This window comes from Oncorhynchus tshawytscha, linkage group LG05 (assembly GCF_018296145.1).
Source record: "Oncorhynchus tshawytscha isolate Ot180627B linkage group LG05, Otsh_v2.0, whole genome shotgun sequence".
In the NCBI taxonomy this organism is placed as follows: Eukaryota; Metazoa; Chordata; class Actinopteri; order Salmoniformes; family Salmonidae; genus Oncorhynchus; species Oncorhynchus tshawytscha.
This window is the reverse complement of record NC_056433.1, coordinates 75,370,018-75,395,679: the sequence shown is the minus strand read 5'-3', so window position 1 is coordinate 75,395,679 and position 25,662 is coordinate 75,370,018. Positions and strand designations below refer to the sequence as shown.

Sequence of the window (25,662 nt, the reverse complement as noted above, 5' to 3'; positions counted from 1 at the left end):
GGGTATAACAATCAAAACATCTGGTCTGCATGGACCTCTGATAGGGTATAACAATCAACACATCTGGTCTGCGTGGACCTCTGATAGGGTTTAACAATCAAAACATCTGGTCTGCATGGACCTCTGATAGGGTATAGCAATCAAAACATCTGGTCTGCGTGGAGCTCTGATAGGGTTTAACAATCAAAACTTCTGGTCTGCATGGACCTCTGATAGGGTATAACAGTCAAAACATCTGGTCTGCATAGACCTCTGATAGGGTATAACAGTCAAAATGTCTCGTCTGCGTGGACCTCTGATAGGGTTTAGCAATCAAAACGTCTGGACTGCATGGACCTCTGATAGGGTTTAGCAATCAAAACGTCTGGTCTGCATGGACCTCTGATAGGGTATAACAGTCAAAACATCTGTTCTGCATAGACCTCTGATAGGGTATAACAGTCAAAACATCTGGTCTGCATGGACCTCTGATAGGGTATAACAGTCAAAACATCTGGTCTGCGTGGACCTCTGATAGGGTATAACAGTCAAAACATCTGGTCTGCATGGACCTCTGATAGGGTATAACAATCAAACATCTGGTCTGCATGGACTTCTGATAGGGTATAGCAATCAAAACTTCTGGTCTGCATGGACCTCTGATAGGGTATAGCAATCAAAACGTCTGGTCCGTGTGGACCTCTGTAGGATAATTTGGGAAAGTAAGCAAGCTCCATGAAGACGCCCTCAAAGATGCCCATTGGTGGTTTCAACGAGAATTAACGGGAACAATGGCTGACAATAAAATACCATCACGTGATGTGCTGTAACATGCTGTACCATCCTGCAAGCTGTGCTGTGCTGCAGTATTTATTTTCATTTGACGTTTATTTAACTAGGCAAGTCAGTTCAGAACAAATTCTTATTTACAATGGCAGTCTACCCTGGGCAAACCCTCCCCTAATCTGGACGACGTTGGGCCAATTGTGTGCCGCCCTATGGGTGTCAGATCTCCCCAAGGAGATGTGGGTGTGGAGTCAGGCGCAGGAGAAACAAGTTCCGAAGGAAAAGGGTGTTTTATTTAACAAGCTCAAAATAACAGGACACCGGACTACAACAGTAGCCACAAAACCCCACTCAGACACAGTCCAGGGAAAAACCACCTGTTTAAAATGAACTAAATAAAATGCAACCCAAAACTAACTGACAGTCAAAAGAAAACAATCCCACACAAAAACCAAAAGGAAAAGTTGAGATAAATACCCCCCTAATTAACCAAAATGAAACCAGGTGAAACACAAAACAGACATAACCAAAAGAAAAGGAAAAACGCAGCTAGTAGACCATCGACGACGACCGCAGAGCGCCGCCCGAACAGGGAGAGGAGCCACCTTCGGTGGAAGTCGTGACAATGGGACTCTGTCACGGTTGTGTGGAGAGACGGACCAAGGCACAGCGTGCTCTGAATTCCACATCTTTATTTTTGTTAAACTTACAAAAACAAAAAGGAAACCAACAACGAACCGTAACATAAGAGGTACAACATGCACTGGGCAAGACAAGATCCCACAAAACACAGTGGGGAAGTGGCTGCCTAAATATGATCCCCAATCAGAGACAACGATAAACAGCTGCCTCTGATTGGGAACCATACCAGGCCAACAGAAATAAAACACCTAGATAGGAACACCCCCCTAGTCACACCCCGATCTAACCAAAATAGAGAATAAAAAGGCTCTCTATGGTCAGGGCGTGACAGACTCCCATTCACTGCCGGTTGTGATACAGCCTGGAATTGGACCAGGGTCTGTAGTGACATCTCTTGCACTGAGATGCAGTGCCTTAGACCGCTGCGCCACACAAGAGTATGATGCAACTTTTAACGGAAGAACCACTGTAGGGGTCATTTGGTTGTGGGGTACGTACAGTAGGGGTCATTTGTCTGTGGGGTACGTAGAGGTAATTTGGCTGTTGGTCAGTCACAAGATTCCTGTTTGTCCTCAAAGGCTTAACTACAGGCACAGTTTAGGGAATTGGGACCTTCGTTACTCATAACTGACACATACTTTCAAAATGACTAGCTCCCTGGATGTGGTTTAAAGATATGTTCTTTCCCCTGGTGTTGAAACAGTGGACTGATTGAGCCCATTAAACCTGACGTGTGTATGACACTGTTAACAGTCTTAGGAATGCTTTCTGAATGATGTTCAGGATGTGTTGTTGACATGTTTTTGTTTGTGTTTACAGACATGGTGATGACCTGATAGTAACGCCTTTTGCCCAGGTAAATATGATCCCAGCTCACCTGTCCTTAAACCCAGCCGCTAACACCCCTACATTCAGAACATCTGTGTCTTTCCATACCCGCTGGTGTAAGTAATGGCTAAACATGTTCTCTTTCTGTCCAGGTCCTCGCAAGCCTTCGAAGTGTAAGAAATAACTTCACAGTCCTGACCAATGTCCAATGTGCTTCAAACAAGTAAGTGTCCAGTGTTATTGTTTATCTGACTGATTAAGAACACTACCTAATGAATTATGCATAAATAAATATACAAATGAGTCTCATGTCTGCTGTGGAGGACAATACACAGCAGCTGTAAATGTGTTGTAGTTTGTATCTCAATCCACAAGAGGGCAGTTGCTACCTATTCCACCCACTCTCGGCCTTGTCTTATTGGAGCTTTTCTCTTTGGTTTTAAACTTGTTCACTGTTCAACGCATCATCAAATGAAATCAAATTGTATTTGTCACATGCGCACCCTACAACTGGTATAGACTTTAATGTGAAATGCTTGACAAAGTGGGGTTGGAACTCGTAAGATGTTGCCCTTCTCAGTCTCCGCCATCCTCAGCCTGTAGAACACATGAACTCAGAACACTGTCTTATTATTCTAGGTTTCCACTCCAGATTCCTTCTGCTCCTTGTGTTTTTCTATCGAAGGGTAATGTTAATGCCAGGCAGGAGGTAGTGCACTGCACAGCAGGATGATAAACACATGCTTTCTCTTTTTCCTCATGAAAACACTTTAACTACGTCAAGCTATTAGGACACTGTATGCACTCTTTTTAAACAGGTTAGCTGTGGGGTGATGGGAGAAAAACAACCCCATTATCACAGACACAGATCATTCATATTTTAGTCAAATAAACAAAATACTAAATCTCATTTTAATTGGTGGAAGTACATTTTATATGAGTAAATTCAACCTGATTTCAACTGCCATTTATGTAAATGATTATGTTGTGCTTGTTAAGTCATATTTTTGTTATAAGCCTGTCTGAAATGTCTAAAACATAATCCACACATTATAGGCAATGCATGAATCACATTCCTACAGTGGGGCAAAAAAGTATTTAGTCAGCCACCAATTGTGCAAGTTCTCCCACTTAAAAAGATGAGAGAGGCCTGTAATTTTCATCATAGGTACACTTCAACTATGACAGACAAAATGAGAAAAAAATCCAGAAAATCACATTGTAGGATTTTTTAATGAATTTATTTGCAAATTATGGTGGGAAAATAAGTATTTGGTCACCTACAAACAAGCAAGATTTCTGGCTCTCACAGGCCTGTAACAACTTCTTTAAGAGGCTCCTCTGTCCTCCACTCGTTACCTGTATTAATGGCAACAGTTTGAACTTGTTATCAGTATAAAAGACACCTGTCCACAACCTCAAACAGTCACACTCCAAACTCCACTATGGCCAAGGCCAAAGAGCTGTCAAAGGACACCAGAAAAAAAATTGTAGACCTGCACCAGGCTGGGAAGACTGAATCTGCAATAGGTAAGCAGCTTGGTTTGAAGAAATCAACTGTGGGAGCAATTATTAGGAAATGGAAGACATACAAGACCACTGATAATCTCCCTCGATCTGGGGCTCCACGCAAGATCTCACCCCGTGGGGTCAAAATGATCACAAGAACGGTGAGCAAAAATCCCAGAACCACACGGGGGACCTAGTGAATGACCTGCAGAGAGCTGGGACCAAAGTAATAAAGCCTACCATCAGTAACACACTACGCCGCCAGGGACTCAAATCCTGCAGTGCCAGACGTGTCCCCCTGCTTAAGCCAGTACATGTCCAGGCCCGTCTGAAGTTTGCTAGAGAGCATTTGGATGATCCAGAAGAAGATTGAGAGAATGTCATATGATGAGATAAAACCAAAATATAACTTTTTGGTAAAAACTCAACTCGTCGTGTTTGGAGGACAAAGAATGCTGAGTTGAATCCAAAGAACACCATACCTACTGTTTATTTATTTATTTATTTTTTATTTCACCTTTATTTAACCAGGTAGGCTAGTTGAGAACAAGTTCTCATTTGCAACTGCGACCTGGCCAAGATAAAGCATAGCAGTGTGAACAGACAACAGAGAGTTACACATGGAATAAACAATTAACAAGTCAATACACAGTAGAAATACACAGTACACAGTTTTCTACACAGTAGAAAACAAAGGTGGGGAGTCTATATACAATGTGTGCAAAAGGCATGAGGAGGTAGGCGAATAATTACAATTTTGCAGATTAACACTGGAGTGATAAATGATCAGATGGTCATGTACAGGTAGAGATATTGGTGTGCAAAAGAGCAGAAAAGTAAATAAATAAAAACAGTATGGAGATGAGGTAGGTGAAAATGGGTGGGCTATTTACCAATAGACTATGTACAGCTGCAGCGATCGGTTAGCTGCTCAGATAGCTGATGTTTGAAGTTGGTGAGGGAGATAAAAGTCTCCAACTTCAGCGATTTTTGCAATTCGTTCCAGTCACAGGCAGCAGAGTACTGGAACGAAAGGCGGCCAAATGAGGTGTTGGCTTTAGGGATGATCAGTGAGATACACCTGCTGGAGCGTGTGCTACGGATGGGTGTTGCCATCGTGACCAGTGAACTGAGATAAGGCGGAGCTTTACCTAGCATGGACTTGTAGATGACCTGGAGCCAGTGGGTCTGGCGACGAATATGTAACGAGGGACAGCCGACTAGAGCATAGAAGTCGCAGTGGTGGGTGGTATAAGGTGCTTTAGTGACAAAACGGATGGCACTGTGATAGACTGCATCCAGTTTGCTGAGTAGAGTGTTGGAAGCCATTTTGTAGATGACATCGCCAAAGTCGAGGATCGGTAGGATAGTCAGTTTTACTAGGGTAAGCTTGGCGGCGTGAGTGAAGGAGGCTTTGTTGCGGAATAGAAAGCCGACTCTTGATTTGATTTTCGATTGGAGATGTTTGATATGAGTCTGGAAGGAGAGTTTGCAGTCTAGCCAGACACCTAGGTACTTATAGATGTCCACATATTCAAGGTCGGAACCATTCAGGGTGGTGATGCTGTCTCTCCTCTCCTCTGTTTCTCCTGTCTCTCCTCTCCTCTGTCTCTCCTCTGTCTCTCCTCTCGTATGTCTCTCCTCTCTGTCTCTCCTCTCGTATGTCTCTCCTCTCTGTCTTTTCTCTCCTCTCTGTCTCTCCTCTCTGTCTCTCCTCTCTGTCTTTCCTCTCCTCTGTCTCTCCTCTCTCTCCTCTCTGTCTCTCGTCTGTCTCTCCTCTCCTCTGTTTCTCCTGTCTCTCCTCTCCTCTGTCTCTCCTCTCCTCTGTCTCGCCTCTCTGTCTCTCCTCTCCTCTGTCTCTCCTCTCCTCTGTCTCTCCTCTCCTCTGTCTTTCCTCTCCTCTGTCTCTCCTCTCCTCTTTCTCTCCTCTCTGTCTCTCCTCTCCTCTGTCTCTCCTCTCTGTCTTTCCTCTCCTCTGTCTCCCTCTCTGTCTTTCCTCTCGTATATCTCTCCTCTCTGTCTCTCCTCTCATATGTCTCTCCTCTCTGTCTCTCCTCTCTGTCTTTTGTCTCCTCTCTATCTCTCTTCTCTGTCTCTCCTCTTTGTCTTTCCTCTCCTCTTTCTCTCCTCTCTCTCTCCTCTCTGTCTCTCCTCTGTCTCTCCTCTCCTCTCCTCTGTTTCTCCTGTCTCTCCTCTCCTCTGTCTCTCCTCTGTCTCGCCTCTCTGTCTCTCCTCTCCTCTGTCTCTCCTCTCCTCTGTCTCTCCTCTCCTCTGTCTCTCCTGTCTCTCCTCTCCTCTGTCTCTCCTCTCCTCTGTCTCGCCTCTCTGTCTCTCCTCTCCTGTCTCTCCTCTCCTGTCTCTCCTCTCCTCTGTCTCTTCTCTCATCTGTCTCTCCTCTGTCTTCCTCTCCTCTGTCTCTCCTCTCCTCTGTCTCTCTTCTCCTCTGTCTTCCTCTCCTCTGTCTCTTCCCTCCCCTGTCTCTCCTCTCCTCTGTCTCTCCTCTCCTCTGTCTCTCCTCTGTCTCTCCTCTCTGTCTCCCCTCTCTTTCTCCCCTCTCCTCTGTCTCTCGTCTCCTCTGTCTCTCCTCTCTGTCTCTCCTCTCTGTCTTTCCTCTCCTCTCTCTCCTCTCCTCTGTCTCTCCTCTCTGTCTCTCCTCTCCTCTGTCTCTCCTCTCTGTCTCTCCTCTCCTCTGTCTCTCCTCTCTGTCTTTCCTCTCTCTGTCTCTCCTCTGTCTTTCCTCTCCTCTGTCTCTCCTCTCTGTCTTTCCTCTCCTCTGTCTCTCCTCTCTGTCTTTCCTCTCCTCTGTCTCTCCTCTCTCTGTCTTTCCTCTCCTCTGTCTCTCCTGTCTGTCTCTCCTGTCTGTCTCTCCTCTCTGTCTTTCCTCTCCTCTGTCTCTCCTCTCTGTCTTTCCTCTCCTCTGTCTCTCCTCTCTGTCTTTCCTCTCCTCTGTCTCTCCTCTCTGTCTTTCCTCTCCTCTGTCTCTCCTCTCTTTCTTTCCTCTCCTCTGTCTTTCCTCTCCTCTGTCTCTCCTCTCCGTCTTTCCTCTCCTCTGTCTCTCCTCTCCTCTGTCTTTCCTCTCCTCTGTCTCTCCTCTCCTCTGTCTTTCCTCTCCACTGTCTCTCCTCTCCTCTGTCTCTCCTCTCTGTCTCTCCTCTCCTCTCTCTCTCCTCTCCTCTCCTCCTCTGTCTTTCCTCTCCTCTGTCTCTCCTCTCTGTCTTTCCTCTCCTCTGTCTCTCCTCTCCATCTTTCCTCTCCTCTGTCTCTCCTCTCCTCTGTCTTTCCTCTCCTCTGTCTCTCCTCTCCTCTGTCTTTCCTCTCCACTGTCTCTCCTCTCCTCTGTCTCTCCTCTCTGTCTCTCCTCTCCTCTGTCTCTCCTCTCTGTCTCTCCTCTCCTCTGTCTTTCCTATCCTCTCTCTCCTCTCCTCTGTTTCTCTTCTCCTGTCTTTCCTCTCCTCTGTCTCTCCTCTGTCTCTGCTCTCGTATGTCTCTCCTCTCTGTCTTTTCTATCCTCTGTCTCTCCTCTCTCTCTCCTCTCTGTCTCTCCTCTCTCTCTCCTCTCTGTCTCTCCTCTGTCTCTCCTCTCTCTCTCTCCTTTCTGTCTCTCCTCTGTCTCTCCTCTCTCTCTCTCTCTCTGTCTCTCCTCTGTCTCTCCTCTCTCTCTCTCTCCTCTCTGTCTCTCCTCTGTCTCTCCTCTCTGTCTCTCCTCTGTCTCTCCTCTGTCTCTCCTCTCTCTCTCTCCTCTCTGTCTCTCCTCTGTCTCTCCTCTCCTCTGTCTCTCCTCTCCTCTCCTCTGTCCTCCTCTCCTCTGTCTCGCCTCTCCTCTGTCTCGCCTCTCTGTCTCTCCTCTCCTGTCTCTCCTCTCCTGTCTCTCCTCTCCTCTCCTCTGTCTCTCCTCTCTGTCTCTCTTCTCCTCTGTCTTCCTCTCCTCTGTCTCTCCTCTTTGTCTCTCTTCTCCTCTGTCTCTCCTCTCTGTCTCTCCTCTCCTCTGTCTTTCATCTCTTCTGTCACTCCTCATTTAGAATGACTTAACCTATATAGTCTTACCAGATGTGGTTGGCCATGTCAGAATGTTACGATGTGACGTAGGCCTATCAAAATGTATTTCATATCCATACTTATGTTCTCTGTTTCCTCAGGAGGTCCCCTGCGGCCACTCAGCCTCCCATCACAAGAGTCTGTCTGCCAGGTAAGACCACAATGCATCACTCTCTCCTGCAATGCACCTGGTGTCCCAAAGACAGGGATGTTAGTTTGTCTTTCCATATGTTTAAATCTCGACAATGTATCAATGTCAAGACCATTCTCTCGGTCTCTCTTCTCTTTCAATCTCTCCCTTCTGTGTCTCTCCTCCAATGTCTGACCCTCTCTCTTCTTTCTCAGTCTCACCCTTTTGTCTCTCTCCTCCTCTGTATGTCCCTCTCTCTTCTCTCTACTCCTCCGTCTGTCCCTCTCTTTCTCTCAATCTCTCCCTTCTGTCTCTCTCCTCCTCCATCTGTCCCACTCTCTTCCATCTCCTCCTCCGTCTGTCCCTCTCTCTCTTCTCTTGCTATCTTGTCTACACTTGATCCCTGAGACCTCACCTACACCCTCAACCCCTCCCTTACCCCACACCTCTCACCCTCCCACACCCCTCCCTTTTCTCCTCCCTCATCCCCTCCCTCAACTCCTACCTCACCTCATCCCTCTCCCCCCTCTCATTTGCTCATACAGTATGTGTTGGCTGTCTTCCCTGGCTCTGTCATCAGTGTTAGCAACAACACCCCCCCTCCAAGCCTTTTTTTAGTCTGACTGCTCTGATGGGGGAGTACCAGGAAACCTCTCACTTCTCACTGAAAACACAACATCATATGAATCCTGCTCATTGTACTGTAATGGAGTAGAGACAATGATGTGTGTGTGTGTGTGTGTGTGTGTGTGACTATTGGACCACTGGCTGGACAAAGCAACAGTAGCTTTGTGTGTGTTTGCTCCTTCAGCGGACTGGAGAAGAAATGGGATGCAGACAGACAAGGGGCCATTGTCTCTGTGCCCACATCTTATTAACACCTTGATAGAAACACACATGTGTGCATGACTGGGAACTCCTGACTGTGTCCTTGAGCTTGTATGATAGTGTCAAGAGGGCAGGCTGCCATAACGAGAAGACTGTTTGTCAAACACACACATACACACACACTCACAAACACACTCACACACCCTTGGCAAGACAAGACAGAGGATCTCTGAAAAATGTTGATTAAACATAGCAGGAGAAGTGTGACTTTTCATTAGTGGTTAGCATCATAATCCAAGATGGCGTAGCAGTCGGACGTGTGTTTGTCTTGTCCTGTGTAAATAGTAGTTTTCCTCGTTTTTTTCGTATACATTTCGTATATATTTGAATCTCACTTTCCATCTACGAACTGAATATACTTTCCTGCAACCCTTCTTACCAAGTGTGGTACGGATCTGCTATTTTCTATACTTTGAAACCGGAACCCCCATCAGAAGCTAGCCAGCTAACTAGCTACTAGCTAGTAGTCTGTTATCCACTGCTAGCGGTCTTTACTTTTAGCTCGGACACCAGCCAGTTTCAGCTCGGCCAATACCTGCCAGTCTGCACAGCGTGATATCAACCCAGAGCATATCGGACTGCTTTTTCTCTACCACATCACGGATTCCTGCCTTAAGCTCTGGAGCATTACACCGGATCATCGCAGCTAGCTAGCTGCAACCGAGTGGCTGCTGGCTAATGCCTCTGTCCCGAAGCAAGCACCAGTTAGCCTTGAGCTAGCCTTGAACTAGGCCCATCTCCCGACTGGCCGAAGAGGTCTACCAGCTAATTCTTGGGCTACAATACCTCTTTTGCAAATTGGCCTGGACCCTTTATTGCCGACACAGAGCCCAGCCATCCATCACGACTGGTCTGCAGACGTAATCGTCCAAGGTGGTTTCAACAGGCTTTTCCATTCCAATTTCACCGAAGACCCATCTGGGGTGGCAGGGTAGCCTAGTGGTTAGAGCGTTGGACTAGTAACCGGAAGGTTGCGAGTTCAAAACCCCCGAGCTGACAAGGTACAAATCTGTCGTTCTGCCCCTGAACAGGCAGTTAACCCACTGTTCCCACTGTTGCCGTCATTGAAAATAAGAATTTGTTCTTAACTGACTTGCCTGGTTAAATAAAGGTAAAATAAAAAAAAATATTTAAAAAATCTGCTATCCCGGCCCGCTAGCTTTCTGAATCTCCATGTCTCCAGCTCGCCTAGCATAGTAGCGACTACCGAACGGCTCCCAAACTCATCTATACCTGCTCATTGGACCCTATGATCACTCGGTTACACATGCCTCTCCCTAATATCAAATCAAATCAAATTTTATTTGTCACATACACATGGTTAGCAGATGTTAGTGCGAGTGTAGCGAAATGCTTGTGCTTCTAGTTCTGACAATGCAGTAATAACCAACAAGTAATCTAGCTAACAATTCCAAAACTACTACCTTATAGACACAAGTGTAAGGGGATAAAGAATATGTACATAAAGATAGATGAATGAGTGATGGTACAGAGCGGCATAGGCAAGATACAGTAGATGGTATTGAGTGCAGTATATACATATGAGATGAGTATGTAAACAAAGTGGCATAGTTAAAGTGGCTAGTGATACATGTATTACATAAGGATGCAGTAGATGATATAGAGTACAGTATATACGTATACATATGAGATGAATAATGTAGGGTATGTAAACATTATATTAGGTAGCATTGTTTAAAGTGGCTAGTGATATATTTTACATCATTTCCCAACAATTCCCATTATTAAAGTGTCTGGAGTTGAGTCAGTGTGTTGGCAGCAGCCACTCAATGTTAGTGGGGGCTGTTTAACAGTCTGATGGCCTTGAGATAGAAGCTGTTTTTCAGTCTCTCGGTCCCTCTCGGACCTCGCCTTCTGGATGATAGCGGGGTGAACAGGCAGTGGCTTGGGTGGTTGTTGTCCTTGATGATCTTTATGGCCTTCCTGTGACATCGGGTGGTGTAGGTGTCCTGGAGGGCAGGTAGTTTGCCCCCGGTGATGCGTTGTGCAGACCTCACTACCCTCTGGAGAGCCTTACGGTTGTGGGCGGAGCAGTTGCCGTACCAGGCGGTGATACAGCCCGACAGGATGCTCTTGATTGTGCATCTGTAGAAGTTTGTGAGTGCTTTCACTTTTTTGTGAGTGAGTATTTTCCTGACACCACACTACGAGGGCCCTCACCTCCTCCCTGTAGGCCGTATCGTCGTTGTTGGTAATCAAGCCTACCACTGTTGTGTCGTCCGCAAACTTGATGATTGAGTTGGAGGCGTGAGCAAATTGGAGTGGGTCTAGGGTGTCAGGTAGGGTGGAGGTGATATGGTCCTTGACTAGTCTCTCAAAGCACTTCATGATGACGGAAGTGAGTGCTACGGGGAGGTAGTCGTTTAGCTCAGTTACCTTAGCTTTCTTGGGAACAGGAACAATGGTGGCCCTCTTGAAGCATGTGGGAACAACAGACTGGGATATGGATTGATTGAATATGTCCGTAAACACACCGGCCAGCTGGTCTGCGCATGCTCTGAGGGCCCGGCTGGGGATGCCGTCTGGGCCTGCAGCCTTGCGAGGGTTGACACGTTTAAATGTTTTCCTCACGTCGGCTGCAGTGAAGGAGAGTCCGCATGTTTTAGTTGCGGGCAGTGTCAGTGGCACTGTATTGTCCTCGTGCCTTCAGTTTCACACGAATGCTGCCATCAATCCACGGTTTCTGGTTAGGGAATGTTTTAATCCTTGCTATGGGAACGACATCTTCAATGCACATTCTAATGAACTCGCTCACCGAATCAGCGTATTCGTCAATGTTGTTGTCTGACGCAATACGGAACATATCCCAGTCCACGTGATTGAAGCAGTCTTGGAGTGTGGAATCAGATTGGTCGGACCAGCGTTGAACAGACCTCAGCACGGGAGCTTCTTGTTTTAGTTTCTGTCTGTAGGCAGGGATCAACAAAATGGAGTCATGGTCAGCTTTTCCGAAAGGAGGGCGGGGCAGGGCCTTATATGTGTCGCGGAAGTTGGAATAGCAATGATCCAAGGTTTTTCCAGCCCTGGTTGCGCAATCGACATGCTGATAAAATTTAGCGAGTCTTGTTTTCAGATTAGCCTTGTTAAAATCCCCAGCTACAATGAATGCAGCCTCCGGATATATGGATTCCAGTTTGCAAAGAGTCAAATAAAGTTCGTTCAGAGCCATCGATGTGTCTGCTTGGGGGGGAATATATACGGTTGTGATTATAATCGAAGAGAATTCCCTTAGATAATAGATAATGCGGTCTACATTTGATTGTGAGGAATTCTAAATCAGGTGAACAGAAGGACTTGAGTACCTGTATGTTGTTGTGGCCACACCACGTCACTTTAACCATAAAGCATACGCCCCCGCCCCTCTTCTTACCAGAAAGATGTTTGTTTCTGTCGGCGCGATGCGTGGAGAACCCAGCTGGCTGCACTGTCTCCGATAGCGTCTCTCCAGTGAGCCATGTTTCCGTGAAGCAAAGAACGTTACAGTCTCTGATGTCCCTCTGGAATGCTACCCTTGCTCGGATTTCATCAACCTTGTTGTCAAGAGACTGGACATTGGCGAGGAGAATGCTAGGGAGTGGTGCACGATGTGCCCGTCTCCGGAGTCTGACCAGAAGACCGCTTCGTTTTCCCCTTTTTCGAAGTCGTTTTTTGGGGTCGCCGGCTGGGATCCATTCCGTTGTCCTGGTTGAAAGGCAGAACACAGGATCCGCTTCGTGAAAATCATATTCTTGGTCGTACTGATGGTGAGTTGACGCTGATCTTATATTCAGTAGTTCTTCTCGACTGTATGTAATGAAACCTAAGATGACCTGGGGTACCAATGTAAGAAATAACATGTAAAAAAAAAAAAAAAAACTGCATAGTTTCCTAGGAACGCGAAGCGAGGCGGCCATCTCTGTCGGTGCCGGTAGACAATATGCCTTGTCTACTGCTGTTTCGGTAAGTTGTTATTGTTTTATTTCACTGTAGAGCCCCCAGCCCTGCCCAACATGCCTTAAATAGCTCCTTTGTCCCACCCCCCACACATGCGGAGGCCTCACCTGGCTTAACTGGTGCCTCCAGAGACACAACCTCTCTCATCGTCACTCAATGCCTAGGTTTACCTCCACTGTACTCACATTCTACCATACCCTTGTCTGTACATTATGCCCTGAATCTATTCTACCACGCCCAGAAATCTGCTCCTTTTATTCTCTGTTCCCAACGCGCGAGACAACCAGTTCTCATAGCCTTTAGCCGTAACCTTATCCTCCTCCTCTGTTCCTCTGGTGATGTAGAGGTTAACCCAGGCCCTGTATCCCCCAGCAACACACCTATTCCCCAGGCGCTCTCATTTGTTGACTTCTGTAACAGTTTAAGCATTGGTTTCATGCATGTTAACATCAGAAGCCTCCTCCCTAAGTTTGTTTTATTCAATGCTTTAGCTCCGCCAACCCTGATGTCCTTGCCGTGTCTGAATCCTGGCTTAGGAAGGCCACCAAAAATTCTGAAATTTCATCCCCAACTACAACATTGTCCGAGAAGATAGAACTGCCAAAGGGGGCAGAGTTGCAATCTACTGCAGAGACAGCCTGCAGAGTTCTGTCATACTATCCAGGTCTGTGCCCAAACAATTCGAGCTTCTACTTTTAAAAATCCACCTTTCCAGAAATAAGTCTCTCACCGTTGCTGCTTGTTCAGCTGTGCACTAGACACTATATGTGAATTGATTGTCCCCCATCTATCTTCAGAGTTCATACTGTTTGGTGGCCTAAACTGGGATATGCTTAACACCCCGGCCGTCCTACAATCTAAATTAGATGCCCTCAATCTCATACAAATTATCAAGGAATCTACCAGGTACATCCCTAAATCCGTAACCATGGGCACACTCATAGATATCATCCTGACCAACTTGCCCTCTAAATACACCTCTGCTGTCTTCAACCATCTCAGCGATCACTGCCTCATTGCCTGCATCCGTAATTATGTCCGTGGTCAAACGACCCAAATCCAGATATCTGATGTTCTGAAAGAGCTGCAAAATCTGGCCCCTACAAATCAGCTGGGCTAGACAATCTGGGCCCTCTCTTTCTAAAATTATCCGGCACAATTGTTGCAACGCCTATTACTAGCCTGTTCAACCTTTCTTTCGAATCGTCTGAGATCCTCAAAGATTGGAAAGCTGCCGCGGTCATCCCCCTCTTCAAAGGGGGAGACACTCAAGACCCAAACTGTTACAGACCTATATCCATCCTAACCTGCCTTTCTAAAGTCTTCAAAAGACTGCATCCAATGACTGGAACGAATTGCAAAAATCACTGAAGCTAGAGTCTTATATCTCCCTCACTAACTTTAACCATCAGCTGTCAGAGCAGCTTACTGATCATTGCACCTGTACATGGCCCATCTGTAAATAGCCCACCCAAATACCTCATCCCCATATTGTTATTTATTATTTGCTCCTTTGCACCCCAGTATCGCTACTTGCACACTCATCTTCTGCACATCTATCACTCCAGTGTTTAATTGTTAAATTGTCAATATTTCGCCACTATGGCCTATTTATTGCCTTACCTCCCTAATCTTAACTCATTTGCACACACTGTAAATATACTTTTCTATTGTGTTATTGACTGCACATTTGTTTATCCCATGTGTAACTCTGTTGTTTGTGTCACACTTCTTTGCTTTATCTTGGCCAGGTCACAATTGTAAATGAGAACTTGTTCTCAACTGGCCTACCTGGTTAAATAAAGGTGAAATAAAAATAATGAAGGAGAATGGGATTCTGTTGAGTCTGTTGCTACAGACACGGCCATAACACAGTAACAGGGACTCATTGTCATTCCTCTCACATTGTTAAGATATAGGTTTTTCCAAACAGTTTCAGTCATTGGACTTATAATACAAGGACTACAAGGACAGAGGAGTACACACAAACACACACACACACACACACACACAAACACACACACACACACACTGTATTACAAGGGCAGATTGAAATAGAGAAGAGGAAGTGTGTGATGTGTTTGTGTGTCATTCATCTGTGTGTGTGTGTGTGTGTGCGTGTGTGTGTTTGTGTGCCAATGCATGCGTTTATGTGCATCCGTATAAGTAGGCCTACAAGTGTATTTCTGTATGTGCACAGTGTGCACATGTTTTTGAGTATGGTCCTATGCAAGTGTGTATCGGTGTGTGTGTGTGTCTGTGGGCAGGGAGCTGTTCCTGTGTGACAGTGCTCCGGGGCCCTGATTGACGTCAGCCCGCCTGCATGTGGCTTTTGTTGACTTCCTGTCAGCGCAGATGGACAGACCGCCACTTCCCCTTTCTGAAGAGGGAGTGCTCGTCAGGTGCATGAGTATTTGTATGTGTGTGTGTGTGTGAGAAGAATGAGTGTGTTTCCCATAAGCAGACTAGGCTATGACGATCAAAATGACCTATTGAGTTAGGTACTGTGAGGTTTCATGTGCTTTTCTATCAGTACTTTTAGTTCATAGTCTCCTCAGAGGAGGACATCACTAGCATGCTGGCAGCATCACAGGGTTCACTGAGTGCAGTGTTGAAGGGTTACGTGAAAAGGGTTAGGGCTGGTAATTGCCAGCGACCTGACGATGCAATATTGTCATGATACTTATATTGCCGATATGATATGTATTGTGATTCTCACGATTGCGATTCGATACTGTGATTGTATTGCGTTCCGAACATATTACTCACCATATGTCTTCTGCAGAGGAACAAGAGAGTCATGAGAAAACACGTTTTGATCAGTCAAGGAAATAAAAGTGCTGAAAACAAATTGGCTCCCTATTTAAAAAGAAGATGGAGAACAAGCTATAGTTTTGGTGCAGGTACAAAAATAATATTGCGTAATTGTCCAAACAATACGATATATCATAAAAAAAGAATATCCTGACATGTAACTGTGAAGATTTTTTCCCCATCACTAAAATTGTGAATGAAGTAGATTTTAATGGGAGGTGTTTTACCTTCATGGTTTCTCCTTGTGAATGATCAGGTAGAGCCACTCAACCAATCCTCCAATAATACACTTGTCCTCAATTGCTCAGGTTAGGTTAGGTTATATCTAAACACAAGGTTAGTTGATGAGACTTCCACATACTGTAGCTGAAGGCGTTGACAGTGTTGTTGGTTACCTACTGCATAGCTACTCTGAATGATACCAGAACCATTACACCACCCTCACTTCCATCTTACCATATTCCCATGCTCTGAGAGGTCACCTCCCCTCTTCCACCTGTATCCCCCCACCCCTCCTCCACACACAAACCCTGCCCCCCCTCTATGACAGTGTGTGATGTAAGGCTTGCCAGACCCTGTCTTTGTCTGTCACACTGGAGACAATGAGACAGAGGGAAAGAGTGATTTCCTGTCCCATCCTTCCTCCGTCTGCTCCCCCTCTTTTCGTCCGGCAGAGGGGAGGAAACGGAGGGCAGGAAGAGAGAAGCAGATTGATCCTGTTATTGGCCTGTTGTCCCTGTTGTAACGGAACACGACGGACAGACGGAACCCAGGAGGTGTTTTTGTGTCTGGCAGGCAGGGAAGCTGTGTGTGTGTGTGTGTGTGTGTGTGTGTGTGTGTGTGTGTGTGACTATTGGACCACTGGCTGGACAAAGCAACAGTAGCTTTGTGTGTGTTTGCTCCTTCAGCGGACTGGAGAAGAAATGGGATGCAGACAGACAAGGGGCCATTGTCTCTGTGCCCACATCTTATTAACACCTTGATAGAAACACACATGCACAGATTTAACACTGATAAACACTCACACACTCGTCTGTGGCCTGCACACTCACAGCTCACACAATGTCATGGCACGAGCTGCACTTAATGTTAGAGTCAGGACTCAACATAGCCTATACTGTTTTTGTGTTTATTGTATAGTACGAAATGGAAATAACCAACACAGACTCCATAAGGTTATCAGGACATGATGTTCTTATCACAGTGACAGTGACAGGGCCGATATTGTCATGACTTCTCACCCTCACACTGAGTGGCACGTGCCATTTAGCGCTCACCGCAGCAGCAAGGCAGGCAGGTAATTGGAAAAACCTCAGTGTGGTTTTTCACAGTGGCCATGATGATGGACAGATACAGGGGAGAGATGAAGAAAGAGAGAGAGAGGAGAAACAGGAAGAGATAAGAGGAGAGAGAGAACAGAGTTAGAGGAGAGAGAGAGAGAAGAGAGCGAGAGAGAGAGGAGAGCAAGAGGAGAAACAGGAAGTGAGAAGAGAGAGAACAGAGTTAGAGGAGAGAGAGAGAAGAGAGAGTGAGAGAAGAGAGATAGAGGAGAGAAAGAAGAGAGTTAGAGGAGAGAGTGAAGAGAGTTAGAGGAGAGAGAGAGAGAAAGAGAAGAGAGATAGAGGAGAGAAAGAAGAGAGATAGAGGAGAGAGTTAGAGGAGAGAGAGAGGAGAGATAAGAGAGAAAGAGAAGAGAGAGGATAAGAGAGATAGAGGAGAGAGAGAGAAGAAAGAGAAGAAAGAGGAGAGAGTTGGTGGAGAGAGAGAGAAGAGAGAGAGAAGAGAGAGATCATCACTCATGACAATCAGAACAGGTTGGGGAGGTCCGCCCGCTTCACGGATTCTTTTGTATTTCACAACCTGATCTCATAGTTTCACTTCAGAATTTGACCCATTAATTCTGCGTGGTTACAGGGTTAATTCCGCATGGTTACAGGGTTAAAACCGAAATTACTCAAAGGGTTAAGTTTAGGTATTCATTCCGAGTTGTTAAGGTTAGGGGCTATGGTTTGGGGAAGGTAAGAAAATAATAACATTAAGTATCATCAAGTACTCTCCCTGCTTGCTAGAGAACTGTGAACTGCCTTGGCTGAGTGGTCTAAGCAGCACACTCTGGCTCTGAGCCTCGTGAGTTTGTTTATTTTGTGATTTTTCTTTTGACCAGCCTGGTATTTAACACCACAGGAATGTTGCTGTTGTGTTGTTGTGATGGTCAGACATGACGAAGGCATCAGTGCTCTGTCATAGTTGTAGAGTCATAGAGGAAATGTTTTCCCTCTGCGTTGACTGTACTATGTTAACGGGAAAACACATAGGTATGAGCAGGCTTCCTGATAGGTCGACCCAGCGATGAAATTGCCTCCGACAGGAACCACGGGGTGGGAAAAAGCCTGTGTGACTGTGTGCGTGCGCGTGTATGTGTGTGTGCGCGTGTGTGTGAACAGGCCTGTGAACCTACAGGCTTCATTCAAACACTGTGTGTTTGGCTATTCAGCTCTATAGAAAGGTGTTAACAGTCTGGCTTTTAGGTGAAAGTCCCATTGTAAAGTCCATTGTTATTTATTGACTATTTATCTATGAGGAATGACTCTAGCATGACATTTTCCCAATGAGAGGCCCTACGTGCTATTTCAAACCTAAGCTCAGGAGTAGTGTTTGCTTTGGCATGCGGTAAAAGCCTAGTCTACGTATGGCTAAATGGATGTGGGATCTTAATTTGATCACCCTGTTGTATTTGAGGTTTTTATAGGCTTCTGAAGTTTGACATTTCCACTTTGAAATTTCACCAAAAATGTATCAGCCACTACAAAAATGTCCATTCATTATAATCCAAATAATTCAAATTTCCTGTTTGCTGCAGGATTATTTTCCTGCTGTAACAAACTGGCTCAAATGAAGATTCTACATACAGTATGTAGGAGTGTTATGCAATAGGGCATAGAGTTAGACACATGGACAGGCATGCACGCACGCATACATCGTAGATTCCAAGTCTGTTCCTAGGATAAGACATTCATTTGTCCATTAGAGAGAGCCAGAGACTCTCTTGAACATGCTTGATGACTTTGCCAGGCGTGCCAAGTTCTGCCAACCCTTAAAGAACAAAGTGGTCTTTCTCAGATCCAGATTCCCCAACACTTTCCTCACAGGCACACAAACAGGAACACTTAGGAACACGCACATTCTTCTAATAGCTGTCATTGAATGAAGTGAAGTCTGGAGCTAAGGTAAGCTCTGTAGTAAAACAGGAGGGAGGTAAAGATAAAGACAGCCCCTGATACATTTGGTAGTCCCCTATCGAGGCTCCTCTTTCTCGAAGACCATCCCCAGATGACCCTTAGAGCATCAGTCACATATCTGGTGTTAGCCCCTTTCAGCCTTAAAGCTCCAGGAAATCACTGAATCATCTTGGAATAACGGCTTAATGTGGTTTACTTTAAATCCTATGTGTTGAGTCTTGACTTAACCAGTTAAACACGGCACGCAGTAGATTTAAGGCATAAGAATGTGTTGTCCTATCGTCGTGGTTTTGTAATATTCCGAACCGTCTGTTTGTGTTCAAGGCCCTTTATATCTTACGGTGGAACAAGTACCTTTCTCTGAATTCAATAAAGTTTGGACTCTTTTTAAATAACACTTCATATGGCTGTTTTCTTTTAGATCTGTTCTGAGGTGGTGCTGTGTGTGTGTGTGTGTATGTGTGTGTGTGTGTGTATGTGTGTGTGTATGTATGTGTGCGCGCGTGTGTGTGATTGTTCTCAAAGCCCTGTTCTGTAGCTGTGCCAGTGTTCCTATAATACATGCCCAGGATGTAATGACCTGATCCCCGACCAGACAGGGAATAAAGAGTTACTCATCATCAGGCAGTTTATGACTGTTTCTTAATACTCCCATCCTGGACTGACCCTGCTGCTAATACAGTGTTGGTATGCAGGAATGCAACAGAGGTCACTGAGGGAAGAGAGAGATAGGAAGGACTGATGAGAGGGCTTAGGCTGTTTTTAGTCAAGCGAAACGCGTCAGCGATGGTCCAGGGCTGCATACAGAGCCCTCTGCACACTGTAGGCTGCAACCTGCAACCTGCAACCTGTTTTTAGACTGGAAACAGCTGTGAAGTGAGTTATAGCCTTTTCACTGTAGGCTGCAACCTGTTTCCCTGTTTTTAGGCTGGAAACAGCTGGAAAGCGAGTTATAGCCTTTTCACTGTAGGCTGCAACCTGTTTCCCTGTTTTTAGGCTGGAAACAGCTGGAAAGCGAGTTATAGCCTTTTCACTGTAGGCTGCAACCTGTTTCCCTGTTTTTAGGCTGGAAACAGCTGTAAAGCGAGTTATAGCCTTTTCACTGTAGGCTGCAACCTGTTTCCCTGTTTTTAGACTGGAAACAGCTGTAAAGCGAGTTATAGCCTTTTCACTGTAGGCTGCAACCTGTTTCCCTGTTTTTAGACTGGAAACAGCTGTAAAGCGAGTTATAGCCTTTTCACTGTAGGCTGCAACCTGTTTCCCTGTTTTTAGGCTGGAAACAGCTGTAAAGCGAGTTATAGCCTTTTCACTGTAGGCTGCAACCTGTTTCCCTGTTTTTAGGCTGGAAACAGCTGTAAAGTGAGTTATAGCCTTTTCACTGTAGGCTGCAACCTGTTTCCCTGTTTTTAGACTGGAAACAGCTGTAAAGCGAGTTATAGCCTTTTCACTGTAGGCTGCAACCTGTTTCCCTGTTTTTAGACTGGAAACAGCTGTAAAGCGAGTTATAGCCTTTTCACTGTAGGCTGCAACCTGTTTCCCTGTTTTTAGACTGGAAACAGCTGTAAAGCGAGTTATAGCCTTTTCACTGTAGGCTGCAACCTGTTTCCCTGTTTTTAGACTGGAAACAGCTGTAAAGCGAGTTATAGCCTTTTCACTGTAGGCTGCAACCTGTTTCCCTGTTTTTAGGCTGGAAACAGCTGTAAAGTGAGTTATAGCCTTTTCACTGTAGGCTGCAACCTGTTTCCCTGTTTTTAGACTGGAAACAGCTGTAAAGCGAGTTATAGCCTTTTCACTGTAGGCTGCAACCTGTTTCCCTGTTTTTAGACTGGAAACAGCTGTAAAGCGAGTTATAGCCTTTTCACTGTAGGCTGCAACCTGTTTCCCTGTTTTTAGACTGGAAACAGCTGTAAAGTGAGTTATAGCCTTTTCACTGTAGGCTGCAACCTGTTTCCCTGTTTTTAGACTGGAAACAGCTGTAAAGTGAGTTATAGCCTTTTCACTGTAGGCTGCAACCTGTTTCCCTGTTTTTAGACTGGAAACAGCTGTAAAGCGAGTTATAGCCTTTTCACTGTAGGCTGCAACCTGTTTCCCTGTTTTTAGACTGGAAACAGCTGTAAAGCAGTTATAGCCTTTTCACTGTAGGCTGCAACCTGTTTCCCTGTTTTTAGACTGGAAACAGCTGTAAAGTGAGTTATAGCCTTTTCACTGTAGGCTGCAACCTGTTTCCCTGTTTTTAGACTGGAAACAGCTGTAAAGTGAGTTATAGCCTTTTCACTGTAGGCTGCAACCTGTTTCCCTGTTTTTAGACTGGAAACAGCTGTAAAGCGAGTTATAGCCTTTTCACTGTAGGCTGCAACCTGTTTCCCTGTTTTTAGGCTGGAAACAGCTGTAAAGCGAGTTATAGCCTTTTCACTGTAGGCTGCAACCTGTTTCCCTGTTTTTAGACTGGAAACAGCTGTAAAGCGAGTTATAGCCTTTTCACTGTAGGCTGCAACCTGTTTCCCTGTTTTTAGACTGGAAACAGCTGTGAAGCGAGTTATAGCCTTTTCACTGTAGGCTGCAACCTGTTTCCCTGTCTTTGGGCTGGAAAGTGTGTGTGTTTTTCGAGTCTGTTCTTCAAGAATGTGAAACAATGTTGTGTCTGTTTTTCATGAAATCATAAATGGCTGTTTTTTTCTTTTTGTTTCTTTGTTTCTTCTAGGCTATTGAATATGCACATATTTTTAATTTATTCATAGATGTGTTAGTAGGCCAGTACAATTTCAAGTAATCCACCCAACCCTGTTTTATTCTGTCTACAAGGAAGGCAGTGAATGGAGTGCATGCTTCCTGTGACTTCCTGAGCATGCAGCTCAGATAATTTTTTTATAGACAAATACAGTGCATTCAGAAAGTACATTCCACATTTCCCCATAATGACAAAGCAAAAACAGGTCAAATGTGTTTAAAAAAAAATTAAAAAATCTTATTTACATAAGTATTCAGACCCTTTGCTATGAGACTTGAAATTGAGCTCAGCTGCATCCTGTTTCCATTGATCATCCTTGAGAGTTTCTACAACTTGATTGGAGTCCACATGTGGTAAATTCAATTGATTGGACATGATTTGGAAAGGTACACACCTGTCTCTATAAGGTCCCACAGTTGACAGTGCATGTCAGAACAAAAACCAAGCCATGAGGTCAAAGGAATTGTCCGTAGAGTTCCGAGACAGGATTGTCTCGAGGCACAGATCTGGGGAAGGGTACCAAAAACGTTCTACAGCATTGAAGGTCCCCAATAACACAATGGACTCCATCATTCTGAAATAGAAGAAGTTTGGAACCACCAAGACTCTTCCTACAGTTGGCCACCTGGCCAAACTGAGCAATCGGCGGAGAAGGGCCTTGGTCAGGGAGGTGACCAAGAAACTGATGGTCACTCTGACAGAGCTCCAGAGTTCTTCTGTGGAGATGGGAGAACCTTTCAGAAGGACAACCATCTCTGCAGCACTCCATCAATCAGGTCTTTATGGTAGAGTGGCCAGGCGGAAGCCACTCCTCAGTAAAAGGCACATGACAGCTCGCTTAGAGTTTGCCAAAAGGCACCTAAAGACTCTCAGACCATGAGAAACAAGATTCTGTGGTCTGATGAAACCAAGATTGAAATCTTTGGCCAGAATGCCAAGCATCACGTCTGGAGGAAACCTGGCACCATCCCTATGCTGAAGCATGGTGGTGGCAGAATCATGCTGTGGGGATGTTTTTCAGCGGCAGTGGACTGGGAGACTAGTCAGGATCGAGGGAAAGAAGAACGGAGCGAAGAAGAGAGAGATCCTTGATGAAAACCTACTCCAGAGCACTCAGGACCCAGACTGGGGTGAAGGTTCACCTTCTAACAGGACAATGACCATAAGCACACAGCCAAGACAACCCAAAAGTGGCTTCGGGGCAAGTGTGTCCTTGAGTGGTCCAGCCAGAGCCCGGACTTGAACCCGATCGAACATCTCTGGAGAGACGTGAAAATAGCTGGGCAGCAATGCTCCCCATCCAACCTAACAGCGCTTGAGAGGGTCTGCAGAGAAGAATGGGAGAAACTCCCCAAATACAGGTCTGCCAAGCTTGTAGTGTCATACTCAAGAAGATCCGAGTCTGTAATCGCTGCCAAAGATGCTTCAAGAAAGTACTGAGTAAAGGTTCTGAATACTTATGTAAATGTGATATTTCAGGTTTTTATTTTTAGTTAACATTTCTTAAAAGTATTTGGTTCTAAATATACTTAAGTATCAAAAGTAAATGTAATTGATAAAATATCATTTCAAATTCCTTATATTAGTCTAAGCAGACGGCACCATTGTCTTGTTTTTAAAATTGACTGAGAGCCAATGGGCACACGACAACACTCAGACATAATTTACAAAGGATGTAATAGTGTTTAGTGAGTCCGACAGACCAGAGGCAAATCAAATCAAATCAAATTTTATTCAAATCAAATCAAATTTTATTTGGCACATACACATGGTTAGCAGATGTTAATGCGAGTGTAGCGAAATGCTTGTGCTTCTAGTTCCGACAGTGCAGTAATAACCAACAAGTAATCTAACTAACAATTCCAAAACTACTGTCTTATACACAGTGTAAGGGGATAAAGAATATGTACATAAAGATATATGAATGAGTGATGGTACAGAGCAGCATAGGCAAGATACAGTAGATGGTATCGAGTACAGTATATACATATGAGATGAGTATGTAAACAAAGTGGCATAGTTAAAGTGGCTAGTGATACATGTATTACATAAGGATGCAGTCGATGATATAGAGTACAGTATATACGTATGCATATGAGATGAATAATGTAGGGTAAGTAACATTACATAAGGTAGCATTGTTTAAAGTGGCTAGTGATATATTTACATCATTTCCCATCAATTCCCATTATTAAAGTGGCTGGAGTTGAGTCAGTGTCAGTGTCAGTGTGTTGGCAGCAGCCACTCAATGTTAGTGGTGGCTGTTTAACAGTCTGATGGCCTTGAGATAGAAGCTGTTTTTCAGTCTCTCGGTCCCAGCTTTGATGCACCTGTACTGACCTCGCCTTCTGGATGATAGCGGGGTGAACAGGCAGTGGCTCGGGTGGTTGATGTCCTTGATGATCTTTATGGCCTTCCTGTAACATCGGGTGGTGTAGGTGTCCTGGAGGGCAGGTAGTTTGCCCCCGGTGATGCGTTGTGCAGACCTCACTACCCTCTGGAGAGCCTTACGGTTGTGGGCGGAGCAGTTGCCGTACCAGGCGGTGATACAGCCCGCCAGGATGCTCTCGATTGTGCATCTGTAGAAGTTTGTGAGTTCTTTTGGTGACAAGCCAAATTTCTTCAGCCTCCTGAGGTTGAAGAGGCGCTGCTGTGCCTTCTTCACAATGCTGTCTGTGTGAGTGGACCAATTCAGTTTGTCTGTGATGTGTATGCCGAGGAACTTAAAACTTGCTACCCTCTCCACTACTGTTCCATCGATGTGGATAGGGGGGTGTTCCCTCTGCTGTTTCCTGAAGTCCACAATCATCTCCTTAGTTTTGTTGACGTTGAGTGTGAGGTTATTTTCCTGACACCACACTCCGAGGGCCCTCACCTCCTCCCTGTAGGCCGTCTCGTTGTTGTTGGTAATCAAGCCTACCACTGTTGTGTCGTCAGGCAAACTTGATGATTGAGTTGGAGGCGTGCGTGGCCACGCAGTCGTGGGTGAACAGGGAGTACAGGAGAGGGCTCAGAACGCACCCTTGTGGGGCTCCAGTGTTGAGGATCAGCGGGGTGGAGATGTTGTTGCCTACCCTCACCACCTGGGGGCGGCCCGTCAGGAAGTCCAGTACCCAGTTGCACAGGGCGGGGTCGAGACCCAGGGTCTCAAGCTTGATGACGAGCTTGGAGGGTACTATGGTGTTGAATGCCGAGCTGTAGTCGATGAACAGCATTCTCACATAGGTATTCCTCTTGTCCAGATGGGTTAGGGCAGTGTGCAGTGTGGTTGAGATTGCATCGTCTGTGGACCTATTTGGGCGGTAAGCAAATTGGAGTGGGTCAAGGGTGTCAGGTAGGGTGGAGGTGATATGGTCCTTGACTAGTCTCTGAAAGCACTTCATGATGACGGAAGTGAGTGCTACGGGGCGGTAGTCGTTTAGCTCAGTTACCTTAGCTTTCTTGGGAACAGGAACAATGGTGGCCCTCTTGAAGCATGTGGGAACAGCAGACGGGTATAGGGATTGATTGAATATGTCCGTAAACACAACGGCCAGCTGGTCTGCGCATGCTCTGAGGGCGCGGCTGGGGATGCCGTCTGGCAGTAGGAATGATCACGTGGTCTGCTGCTAAGTTGGTAAATTTAAAAATTTTCCTGTCCTGCTTAGCATTCAAAATGTAACTAGTACTTTTGGTTGTCAGGGGAAAAGTATTGAGTAAAAAGTACAATATTTTCTTCAGGAATGTAGTGAAGTAAAAGTAAAAGTTGTCAAAAATATAAATAGTAAAGTACAGATACCCCAAAAAACTACTTAAGTAGTACTGTAAAGTATTTCTACTTAAGTACTTTACACCACTGCATACAAGCACACACAAGCACAGTTGACTGATCTTGAGCATTCTTCCTTTGCCCTCACACTCATAATTAAGAAGTGATGACACTATCAGACATCTGCCCTTGTCATGGTATCCTTGTTGGCATCAGCAGTGGGTCCTATGGCACGTCTAGCCTGTCTGAATGCCACAGCTCTCTCTAACACAGCACGTCTGCTAAATACCATACCAGCACGCCATGCACCGCTGCCTGTTGCCAGTGCGATTACTATTCCTGCTGTCCACTGGTGATCAGACCCAGTGTGTTTTCCAGTAAG

At 45.5% G+C, this 25,662-nt stretch overlaps 1 protein-coding gene across 3 annotated transcripts in view; it reads left to right on the top strand.

Moving 5' to 3' along the window:
* The window catches only part of pde4ba (phosphodiesterase 4B, cAMP-specific a), a 333,978-nt gene that overhangs the window by 253,494 nt on the left and 54,822 nt on the right, over window positions 1-25,662 (top strand). For all 3 annotated transcript variants that reach the window (XM_042322358.1, XM_024403084.2, XM_042322359.1), the window contains 3 exons: window positions 2,227-2,263; window positions 2,388-2,458; window positions 7,881-7,930. In XM_042322358.1, the coding sequence (XP_042178292.1) occupies window positions 2,227-2,263; window positions 2,388-2,458; window positions 7,881-7,930 (158 nt within the window). The remainder of the gene's footprint in view (window positions 1-2,226; window positions 2,264-2,387; window positions 2,459-7,880; window positions 7,931-25,662) is intronic.